This window comes from Chelmon rostratus, chromosome 7 (genome assembly GCF_017976325.1).
Source record: "Chelmon rostratus isolate fCheRos1 chromosome 7, fCheRos1.pri, whole genome shotgun sequence".
NCBI lineage: Eukaryota > Metazoa > Chordata > Actinopteri > Chaetodontiformes > Chaetodontidae > Chelmon > Chelmon rostratus.
The window spans coordinates 4,436,045-4,448,702 of record NC_055664.1 but is presented as its reverse complement, the minus strand read 5'-3'; the positions used below and the strand labels follow the sequence as shown (position 1 = coordinate 4,448,702).

The window sequence follows — 12,658 nt, the reverse complement described above, 5'->3', positions numbered from 1 at the left end:
ACCTTCTCAGAATTACAATGATTTTGAGTGTCCTTACTCTAAAGCATCTTTTTGACCAACAACAGAACTCTCCAGTGAAACAAAAACAGCACTCATAAAGCTTTTTCAAGATCAATGTGGACGGGTAATATCTAATTACAGTATTGACAATGCTCTAATAATATTCCTCCAACACCAAAAACCAATAACAAGTGGCACTTTCACCCCTCCCTGCTCTGCTTGTGTCTCAAGGGCTGTAAACTAAACTTCACACTACCAGCAGCAGGATGCCTGGGTCCACCTGGCAATGCAGAACACCAACTGCTGATTGGCTGGCATACCGGTGTGAGAGAACGCAGCGGAACAGTCTGTTCTGACCTGTCTCTCTATTTGGCAGACCATCATAAACAATCTCTCTCTCGCTCTCCATGAGTTACCCTTCTGCTGCTGTCAAGTTTCTACCATGTGAGCACAAGTGACACTCACACTCACACACTAGCTTGTGTGTGCGTGTGTGTGTGTGAGTGCGCAGACAGACACACTCAGCATTGGCACTTCATCGGTAAAGAGAGACAATCTATTTATTTCTCCCTTTTAAAAAGCACACAGAAGGATGGAATCAGTCATCAGAGCTTGTGGAGCCAGTGTGGGGTGACGTGGAGCCACAGCTCATCCCTCACACACACACTTACATGCAAACAAGTAAATATTGAGATCCTCTTACTGAGAAGAATGGCTTTCTTTCTGGGAAATACAAATAAATATAGCCTGTGATCCTATCAACTGGCCCCTTGGTTGCACTTCATTAGATCAAAGACTGTGAGAAGACGCTCTCCACACACTGCGGCATCACGCTAACAGCCAACATTGTATTGTATGCTTGACAGCATGTGACCATAAAGCAGTGCGCTGGCTTCTTATGTAACAGCTCTGTTATTCTTCACACATCTCCACTAGTATGAATTTGTCTACCAGGGAAAAAAAATCATCCTCAACTACTAACTAACAGGCTTGTGTTTATATTACAATGAAGCTTGGGCTTCACGTCCAATCAGCGACACTGGAGGATTACACCATAGGCCTTGACAAGTAGATGGAAAACCAAATACTAATGTGTAACAAAGTGCCTCCACCTCATAATTGTATACTGTATAAACACATAATATCCTCATATGAAAGATGTACTGCCAAATTACTCCCACTGAAGTTAATGCCAGTGTGGTAGACTCAGGCTCTCACTGGTGATATTTGTCTTATATACAGATATAAAAAATCAATATGCAAAGCATTACATCTCTGACAAGCGAGACATTTGAATGGCTTTCTTATAATGATAAATTACAAACAAGAATGATAACATAAGTGAATTAGCAACATTTAAAGCCTAATAAGGAACTAGTAGGGCAACATTTTATTACAAAAATGTTGAATATTTTGCCCATTAAATAGTCATTTAAGGATACACAAGAGGTGTTGTTCCCATAAAAGTTAAGATCATGTCATGTTTTCTGAGAGCTTGAAGTGAAATTCTAACATTTTTGGTTGAACCAGCTAGGCTTAATAATTGTCAATGTAACTTTGACGTGTTCAGCTAAATTCTGCAATGCAAATTCAGGATTCCAAGCTAACTGTAACAGAGCAGAAAAGGGTGGTGTAAGGATCTTTGTGGCTGATTTTCCCCTTTGGATAAGGGATTATTTTGCTTAACATAATGCATAACAGTGTAACACAGTTCACTGCAACTAATGTTAATTTCATACAGCTTTAATGTAATTTTGCATACATCTGCCATATCACATGTTGAAGTCAGAAATATAATCAAATTAATAAAGTACTGATTGTAACCATATTGCCCAACCTTCAACCAACATACTTTTTTCTTGATAAATGACTTCAGTGATTAATGGATGATTGAAATTGGGATTTTCTGTTGGTTGTCTAATAGATTAATCATTTAAGCATCAGCTTTAATATAACTGAGCAATCGTAGAGGAGCAGTTAGAAAACTGCTGCAGAAAGGCACCTTTAACCTTTAACAGCTGTCAGTGCCGGTGTGCCGCGAGCCTGCTGTGCTGATACATGTGCAAGTCACAGATAACCACACACTCTCTAATGAGCTATATATTCATGGTAACGCTAGTGCACAAACATTTCTCTCATGCACAAATTCTCAACAGAGCACTTTTCCTTGCCTTGGTCTGTGGGGAGGGAGGAGTAGAGGACAGATGATTTGCAAGAGCGGAAGGAGAAAGACAGGACAGGAGGAGCAGGTGCACGATGACAACAAAACAGAAAGCGTGCCAAACTGCCAGGCCTGGCCAGCACTAAAGTGTAGTCTAATGTGATTTATCATTACATAACAGAAGCTGCCACTGCCACACAGCAGCTCCACTCCATGCTGTAGCTTGGGAATACACACACACACTCTGGTGATCACAAACTAAGGGCAGTTCTTATTCATCTCATATTAGGCATATTAGGACAAATACAGTAGAAATGTAGGCTTTTAAATCTTACTTTACCTCACAATGTAAGTGTAACTTTAACTCCTCTACAGGAGCTTTGGACAAACAGCAAAGCACACATATTAAAATGTAACTGTCTCTCAGGCTACATGCGAACTGGACCCATTTCCAATCTAATAGGTACACAGTTTAGGACAATATATTGGTGTGCTACAGTGATTTGATTGTAAGATAGTGGCAATTTATTGTCAAACACTTCTGATATAGAGAATATATATATATTTGTTTTTTGCTTTTAATTACAGAAATCATTCCAGCGTGGGAGGACTTAATTCAGCGTGAAATCTACACTCAAATCTGCCTTGTCTTGCTTTTTATCTTCTAGTTTTGCAGGGGAGTTTTAATAACATTTTTTTTTTACATGACAATAATTGAACACAGGAAGGGAAAATCATTTTAACCTGTGGAGTTATTTAAAGTTGAAAATTGTTAAGCAGTTTAAATCAGCACAATGGCAAATTAATGCAACTTCAATCAAAAGCATTGCAATATTGCTCTTGTTTTAGGCCGGACTGACTTAAACCCAATGATTTTCTGTACATCGTGTACTCAACCCTACATGTATGTGTATGTCAAGCTGCATCCATATGGAAAGAGCCAGGGGCAATATTCATATCCAGGATAGTGCAAACAGAAAGCGCTCACAGGATGAGTTTCTTTCTTTAATTCCGTTACAGGCCAACAGCAGGATACATAAAAGCAGTATAGTAAGAGCAGCTGTAGTGTATGAGGGGGATTAAACGGCGGTTATATAACCAGTGACCTGCCAGTGCAGGCCTACTGATCCTGGCACAGCAGAGTACAGCGGCTTAAAAGAGCGGCTTACCTCTGCAAATGACTCACTTCAGCGTTAAACTGACATCATCTTCGACAAGATACATAACGCTGTCAGTGAAATAACCATCTGTGTCCTCCTTAGAATGACAAAACCCCACATTTCTGTCAGCCTGGGACCATAACTCTGTCTCAACATCTGTGAACCCAAAGCTTGCTCATATTTAGACATCAAGCTCGCAGAAGGTTTATATTTCACTAACCTGTCAAACAGCATAAAGTAATGATCTTTAAACAGAATCGGTATATGACACGTAAACCAGCACCTTTAAATTAGGCCTATTCTTTATTTTTACTGTACGTTTACACCGCTTGTTACCACCCACGGCGAGTATTTTGGTGACAGAAGATAGTGGACACCACACACGTACCAGTTTCACAGTATTGCTATTTGGTGTATTACTGTCTACATGCCTCCTTTCATAGCTAAAACCAGAGAATTCACAAAGCATCTTAACATGTGCCTTGGGAGTTACAGCTCTGCCAACAAGAGCGTAATAATGCGATATAAACATTAAATTGCAAGGTTTTTCAATGGAATTTGGCGTGGCGTTCTCTATAGCGGCACCGTGTCTTACCTTGGCTTGGTTTATGAGAAGCCCTACGAAAGTTGACACCAGCACCGAGCCAGACATGCTGCCTTTTCTCCGCATCTCCTGCTTCAGAAACGGGAAAGCGGCGGCCGGCGGCTCCTCGGGTACGGTCACCGTGTAGGACTGTCGCATGCTCGGCATGCTGGCGGACGAATGAACGAATGGACGACCGGTGCGAGTTGTTCAGGCGACAGCGGAGGCTTCCTGAGCGCTCTGCCCTGTGGTTGCTGAGCAGCTTTCTATCGCAGAATGAGACGTTTCGCTCCGTTTCTGATAGGCTCCCCGCCTGTTGTCATTCATTCATATAACGGCACCGAGCCCACAATCACAAATCACGCCGAGCCGCGGACCTGTGGCTACCCCTTTAAATCACTCTACTTACTGTGGGACCCGCAGGTGAGGTGGACACAAAATATTAAATACTGACAAAAGAGCTATTGGCTGCTATATTATTATACGCAGGTGTAAGCAACACGCCGGTCTACATACTAGAGTAGGTCTGTAAACCGTAATAAATATATTCTGTGTTCCCACTCCGTTTTACAGGACTGGAGGTCCGCCCCCTTTGGCTCGGGTAAAAGTCGGCCTACAACAAACGTCAGCGACCGCCTCCAGCCGTGCTGTCTACGTCAGAGTCCATCCTTCTCCACGCTGCTGTAACCATCTGAAGGACTAATGCTGTGGCCCAAGGAGACTGCTCCTCTCCATGATGATCATGACAGAAAACTGTGTCTTCCTTCACGGCTTACATGCCGCAATACATCCCACCAAGTACAATGTTACAACATGAAAGTAGGTACGTGAATTACACTCTGCTGGATACATGTGGGGCTGTATTTACTTCAGCTTGATCCAGGTGGCTCTAAAAACGGCCTTTAATGAGGTTCTGGTGACTCATCAGCAACATACACAAGGGGTTATTAATAATTGGTTTCACTCTGTCACAATAAGCAGATGGAGAAGAATGACTGCTGTGATTCTAGATTCTGTAAAGCTTGGGGGGGACTTCAGAGTTGGATGATAAATGTTTGTCATTTGAGCTATTGTTGAAGATCCCCTCCACACATGGCATACATGACAACTGTCTAATGTGTGTCTGAAGGGGTTTTTGCAGAAAAAGTATAATCACCGCATTGAAATCCTCAAAGTGGCACCCACTCCTCCCTCATTAAAAACTCCAAAACATACGAACATGCAAATATTTTTCATTTCACAAGCTTAACTGTTAGATACAGGATGTCTCCTACTTCTCTGTGAACTCCATTCTCAGTGTATGTGCACCAAACTATTGGTAGATTGCAATGTCACAAATCATGCTCCTAGGCCAGCCTCTCAAAATCAGATTTTCAACCAGCTCAGAGAAAATTTCAGCAAAATATTCAACTGTAGGAACAAGAAGACACATTTTTGACTAGTGGGGAACTTAAATGTAACAATGGATCAAATGATAAACCATCACCCACCTAGTGTTCATGTAAAATTATTAACTCATTTCAATGGTTTACTCAAAAATGAGTAATAAGGAATAATAAGGAACAATGATCGAGTTCTAGCTGAAGAGACGTGAAATAAAACTTCCAGACAATGCTGAGGGACTCAACCATAACTTGTTTACAGGGTTACAACTGATCTCTCTTCCTCTCTAAATACAGCTTGTTGATTACTAGAGCACCCCAAAGCAAAATAAGGAAAACATGCAGGTGTTGCATCAGTGTTTTTAAATTCCATGACCACGATCAGGTGATACACAAAAATGTGACTGAATCCAACTGACCCAGAAGCACATGGCGATGTGCTGTTATACCCATTTTAAGTAAATGAGGGATATGTTTCAACATTTCAGACAGTCCAGTAAACATAAGTGTGTAGCATGTAGTGCTGCTGGTGGTTAGACAAGGCTGATTACAAGCACCTGATGGCACTGTTAAAGATCTTGATGACGGATGGTCTGAGATCAGGCATCTTAGCCATTTTTTAGAAGTTTCCAAACTGATGTGGCTAATTAGTAAGGCAGACAACAGAATGTGCTGTACCTCACCTCCCACTTACGGCCAGCATAGTTCAGAGTCACCAAAATACCAAACTGGCGAAACAGTGTGCCGGCCCTGTTATCTGCCATGTCTTGTCATGAAAGTCGGCCCTTCGTTTCTTTTAACCTAAAGTATCAGCTACTGACCGTGTGGACGCAACATGTATTTCTGGACTGAAATGCACAGTGGGTTTACAGTGTGGGTGAGTTTAGCTGAACGGATGTGTAGAGTGAAAGAAGTGCAACATGTCCCCAGCAGCAATCTCATGACCCAGGCTCAAGCGTGTGTACACAACAAATAGCCAAGGAGCACATTCCATTTCCAGGCTAAACATGTGTGTGTGTGTTTGTCTGAATGTTTAAAGCCTTGAGGTGGAAAACTACAACGTGAGGGAAGGGGGCAAGGGTCAGAGTTTATTTTCTGATATCTGATGCAAAGAGCTAAGCAGTCTGGTATAAAAATGGGACAAAAGCGGTCTCCGAGCAGTGTTATCTAGGAGAAGTCAGGGTACAATTATCTAGGGATAGCTGCTCTATTCCCTAAGCTAAACTAGGCACATTAGACTGACAATATCTTCACTCAAGTTTTTAAATTTAACCTAGGTACAACAGACCCCTTTTGAGGACAAGTGAAACAAACAGATGTGGGCCCTTATTTTACATTCCTACAAGGTACATATGTAGTGTTCATGAAGTTGCTAGCACTGACGCTAAATGCTGACATCACCTCATTCGTAGCATGCGGGAGAGTTCAGGATGATATGTGGGAGAGTTCCAGAACAGAACAAAGTCTTCTGGATGAGAACTGGATATCAGATGGAGTTCAATTAGACTAGGTGTTGATCCTGATTATTGCTAGGACGTGTGGGTCTCAATCAGGGGTTTTCAAAGCCTGACAGTGTGGGCCCCACCTCAGGCAAAACTGAGACAACAGATATTGTATCTTTGAGATGTTTAAGTCACACTGAATTTAAAAATATTATGACCCCCTTTTGACCACTTTAACTCTCCTGCCAGCACTGGGGTAGCACGTTTCACAGTCTGAAAGTCTCTGGTCTAAATGATTAGAATAAAAAACACACAAATATAATTTCCATTGCTGTTAGTAAAATAATTATTACTCAAGGTGCACTTCCTAACTTTTTGTATTTATAATTCATGACCAAAGTTCCACAATTAGGTCAGGTGGTGATAACTGAGTGAATTTCCACTGATGATGAAGACCATAAAGTGTCTGAAAGCCCTGAAAAGAGCTATTAAGTGGATCTTCAGATGAGATTGTTTTGTCAAACTATTGTTTCCAATGTAAAGAATGAAGTTAAATGCTCACTTTTTGTATTAGAGCTGGAACCAGTAAAACCAAATCCAGGTATGATTGGGCTTAATGTAACCATTGTATCAGACTTGGGTGGTGAAGGGAAAGCTGACCCACAAAGCAAAGCTCTTGATTTACTGGTAAACCTTCATCAACCCTTGAGTAAAGTTATGAGCTTTGGGTAGTGACCCAAAGTGGATGACATAAGAGTCCTAAGCTGTTGGCTAGACTCATTGTGCACAAGTGGGTGGAGAGACACTCATGGTTCTGCCATTGCATTACAGACATGACTTCAGGTTATTTAGACACCTGAGAATGAACTCTACCAAAGACAAATAACCACATAGTAAATGTTGATTTCCTAGCTGGTATAGAAGCGTTGGGAAAAAATGGATAAAGGGATATCATTGCCTTCAAAGCACTGTTAAAAGAATAGTTCCATACTCAGTACATTGAACAATAAGACGCCTAGTTTTGATTTGTGGTCAAATTCCCAATATTGATACTGGTGCATACATGGAATGGGCTCAGTGTTCTACTGACAACAGTGCAGTGTAGTGTTACAATAGCTGTCCTGATATACATGGCACACACTGACCCACAAACCCTATCAAGCAGATCCAAAACTCACAACCACTAAAGTACTGGCCCTTATTTGTCAAAGTAAAGCTCCAAATCGTACCAGACTGTTCTTTTTTTTTTTTTTCTCAAAGAATAAGCTGTCTGACCAAGGTGGTGAACTGAGAGTCAGACAGTTGAAAAATATTGTTGACTCAACAGAAAGTCTAGACACAAAGCCGGAGCAGAGTAACTTGGGGCCAAGTCAAGACAGCTTTCACTCGGGCATGCCACACTGGCCTTACTGCGCCTGTTTGCTCGTAGGAGGCAAAGAGCAAAAGTGTGAGTGAAAGGTTGCCAGTTTTTCGACAGAGGTGGCTCTAAACTCAAGGTGCGGTAATGCTGTGTCTTCTGTCGAGTTTATAAGTCACACATAGATCCTGAAACAACTGTGGACACTAATAAACAGGGTCAGACTGAGTTTGAAGGCAGCGACCGTACAAGCTGTAAACAAGGCAACAGTTTAGTCAGATTACCTAACCACTTTATTTGGAAGTAGAACTGAATGTGAGTGAACCTGTAATGTTGACAGTAATATGTCATTGCACAACTATGGCAAAGTTTGGGTAATAATTGTCCTCCTCGCTTCCAAATAATCTTGACAACCCTGAGAGTCTGTTTACAGCCTGTATGATGATCTGAATGCTTATGTTTCTTGTACTGTTGGACCTGTTTTTAGCAATTCTATGATTTCTGCTGTTCTTTAGTTGAGTGTAGAATTTTCTCCTAAGCTTGGTCGGTAAAGCGTAGCTGTAAATCTTACGCCTAGTAAGAAAGATATGCCTACATCATGTGTTTTTTCCTTGCATGTGTCCTGGTCTGATTTGAATATCATGTATGAGAAACAGGAAAAACAATAACAATAGTCATGCTAACCAGCTTGTCTTACTCATGAACATGGCACAAGATGAACAGGACCATGTGGCACCAGCAGCTGCTATTTTTGTGTTGTGAGCTTGGACTAAGTTTACCTTGTTTTGCTAATGCTATTTCAAGACACCCTTCAAAAGTGTTATAGGTGAGTTTAAACCTTTGTATTACAAACACTAGTGTGTAATATGAACTAGTTGTAATAGAGAACTATATTTGATGTAGACAAATATATTGACCATCGGTGGTTGGCTGAGGTCATCACGGTTGTTTCTTTGGTGTATTTTTGTTAGTTTAGTTTCCTAATTTAATGAAGGATCATTAAGTTAGCACTCACCTACGCAATTTTAGCAGCAACTGGCAGTTGTTGGGCTGACAGTTGGAAAATTTAACATATCGCTATTGCTATTCTCTCGTCATCCTGTTGGACTGCTATCACTACATTCACTGGATACAGTACCAGGAAACTGGAAGAACTGGAACAGCAGAAATAAAGATGCTGCATTGTACATGTTGAGATTGGGAAAATCAGAGAATGCTAATCAATCAACAACCAAACTAAAGCTGTGTTGAGTAAAACTTTGGGAGGAGAAAGCGGACGTGATTATTTTCATAGGAAAACAGGGAGCAACTAGGAGGTAAGGGATGATCAAACGGGGGCAGAGGGCTATACAGTTGTTTATACACCAAACAAGACCAATAACTAGAGAGCTTGGGTTGAGCAATCGAGATTGTTTACCTGTCTGTTGTAGAGACATAGTTTAGAGACATTTCCTAATCCACTAATTATTTAAGTCATTTTGCAAGTAAAATGGTGACAATTCTCTGTTTTTAGCTTGTCAAAAATCAATATTCTTTGTCTTCTATGAGAGGAAACGAAATATCTTTTTTAAACTGTTGGTTGGATTAAACAAGATATTGAATGATGTTACTATGGGCTATAGGAATTTATGATGGGCATTTTCATTTAATCAAGAAAATAATCAATACATTTAGCTTGTCGTGGCCCTAATGATAAGCATCTCTGACTACATACTGAAATAGCTTGATACTCACTGGTGGGTTGAAGGCAAATACTTATAATCAATATCAATAATAGATAGAGTCCCTCCTCTCTAACTTTCCTCATGGTCACCACAAAAACAAAAGCACCACTCACCACCAATGTTGCCTGAGGATGTCTGACCTAATATGACATGATGAGAGGTCACCAAGTGGTTACAGGGCCTGTCATTCTGACACTGATCAGTCATGAGATAATTCCTGACAGTATAGCCCGAAATGTCTCAGCCACACAATCGCACACGCACACATCAAATGCAAATCAAGCTATGTTTGCAGCTATTGATTATTTTCCTGATTAAAAAACTCTGTTGATAACTGTGCTGATTAATGCATACATTGTTTAGTCTAAAAAAATGTCTAAACAAGTATCTGGAGCCAGCAGTTAGTTTAGCTTAGCTTAGCATAAAGAGTGGAAGTATTGGGAAACAGCTAGCCTGGCTCTTTCTTTATGTAACAATAGATCATCTGAGCAGCTCCTCTAAAGCTCACTAGTTAACACGAGGTATAGTGTTATATCTTGTTTGTTCAATTTGTGCAAATACTGAAGGGTAAAAAACAATTTGCGAGTCTCCCATAGCCAGCCATAAAATGATGAAAATAAAATGTGACTCATTTCTCCTCTTACAAATAAAAAGGTGAACTCGCAAGCAATAAAATGCACACTTTCTAAGTTTTGCCAGTATAGCCTCACTTGGTCTGGTATGACCAGTATCTTATGCTGGCTCCTGTTAACTAATGTTAGCTTAGATAGAAACTACTGTAGAAATGGCATAACTGAGTCATCTAACTGACTTGAATACTTCTTCTCTACTTCTGTTGCAGTTATACTAAATGCATAATGAACTAAATAGATACTAAATTGTCACTTGGTTGACGTTAAGTAAAGAATATGTATCTTGCTTCAACAGTCTAAATGTTCAGGACCACACATTACATTACGAAAACATAAAACAATTTTAAACTCAGGACCCTGACTGAGGCTGCTTTCTGCAGACTGTGGTTTTAAATGTTTAGCAGTGCAGATGCCCAGCCCTGGGGGAACAGGGTGATTAAATGTGCCTGCAGTAACAGAGGCCTGGGGTCAATTAACAGTACAAACAGCCCAGCTGGTGACATCCAGTTAAAGTCCTATTCTCAGTCCATGCATGGTGGATAGGTGTTGATCACTTGCTAGGTTAGATGAGAGTAGAAGTCCAGTTCAAGCTTGTCAAGTCCTCTGGAGGTTATACTTTATGGTGACGAAGTGATCTTTATCTTTGACTCAAGAGACCCAGGTTTCTGTAATGTGTAGGTTGTGTTAGTTGTGTCACGTTAATCTATTTCTGAATGGAGACTTGTATGAGATAAAAAGCGTCTGACTAATAAGATTTTTTTTCAGTATACCTTATGCTGGCAGCAGGTAGCCCACCACAATACCAGTGAGTTCAAAATGGTAGACCTCCTTTATTCCATATGCTAGAGTCATTCAAGTGCATACAGCAAGCCCATATATTTCAGGAGAATAACAACACACCATACGAGGCCTACATCATCCAACATAAATACGTTTTGTGTGCTAATAATTCAACACTTTCAGATTGATGTTTGTTGTAAAGGCCCTGCACACCCATGATAAACACACAGGAGTGACTTGAATGAATTTGGCTGATTAAACCTCATAGTTTGTATTTGTGCCAGAAAAACGACGAATTGATTACATAAATATACATTTTCTGTTGATCCACTAATTGAATGGGCCTTCCTTTTCATGTAGTGACCAATCCTGAGAAAAGTGTTTGGAGGAGATGTGAAAGTGAAACTCAGTGCAAGCTTGGGCTCATCACTTCAATATGACAAACAGACATAATAATATGCTCAAGGAGGGGAATAATAACTACATGCTTTACTTAAAGTGGGACTCAAAATGCATTCTGATGCTGAATTATGTCTGCTACAACAATAGGAGCGGAACATAATGACCATGATGTGGAAAATTTTTATGCCTCATTCAGTATAATATTATAGTGACTGTGTGTTTGATCCTATGTTTAAAAAATATTTTTAAGAGATATTCCTGGTTATAAGCACTTGAAATCCACTGAACACTCTGAGAAGATTTATCACAAATGTTCCCTCATTCTCTTCTCCACTCTTTCTCCTTCCTACCATTTACTGCCCCCTCCTCCACTCTCTACATGATCCTCCACTCATGTAAGTGGTTATCTGGACTAATCCTGAGAGGAAGTGGGTCAGTTGTGCTTTCTGACCTGCACAGAGGAAGCTCAGGTCATTAAAACTGAGCTTAGAGATGAGGCAAGTGGCCTGAAGACCCAGCTCATCATAGCAAAGCAGCTACTTCTGAGATGTGTATGCTGGCTAATTGCTGGGTTAGGAGGGGTCAGGTATCCATACTAAGAGCTCATTTGTCACGTGACCATGGAACTACTTATGTACACTGAAATAATGACCTCCGTTTTATGAGGGGTTATATTACTTACTACATCAGAAAGAAAAACAAATTTTTTATAAAAAGTATTTATGAGTTGTTTATTTTAAGGAACATGTTAAAGGCATGTCTGGTATATTATTGTGAACCAGGACTTCAAGTGCATTGAAAGTAATTTGAGCAATAGTGCCCCCATTTGGTAAAAAACAGTACTATCAGAAGCCTCAGAGGATTGTGGGGCTATACCATGTGTGTGAAATTAAAGAGATGAAACCAGTTGCCTCTGTGGTGATGACTGCAGCTGTGACTCTGTTCAGCCTTACTCAGCCCCTGATATTGATCCCTCTGGAGCAGTACATCCTCAATAAAAGCACCAAGCTTCAAGCCAGCATGTGCAAGAACAGA

At 40.6% G+C, this 12,658-nt stretch overlaps 1 protein-coding gene across 4 annotated transcripts in view; it reads right to left on the bottom strand.

The window, feature by feature from the left end:
• Nucleotides 1-12,658, bottom strand: part of usp2a (ubiquitin specific peptidase 2a) — a 42,843-nt gene that overhangs the window by 16,019 nt on the left and 14,166 nt on the right. For 2 of the 4 annotated variants that reach the window (XM_041940274.1, XM_041940275.1), the window contains exon 1: nucleotides 3,917-4,458. The exons of the other annotated variants lie outside the window; for them this stretch is intronic. In XM_041940274.1, coding sequence (XP_041796208.1) covers nucleotides 3,917-4,072 — 156 coding nt within the window. In that variant the 5' untranslated portion in view covers nucleotides 4,073-4,458. Of the gene's footprint in view, nucleotides 1-3,916; nucleotides 4,459-12,658 lie in introns of those variants that run through there. 4 annotated transcript variants of the gene reach the window in all.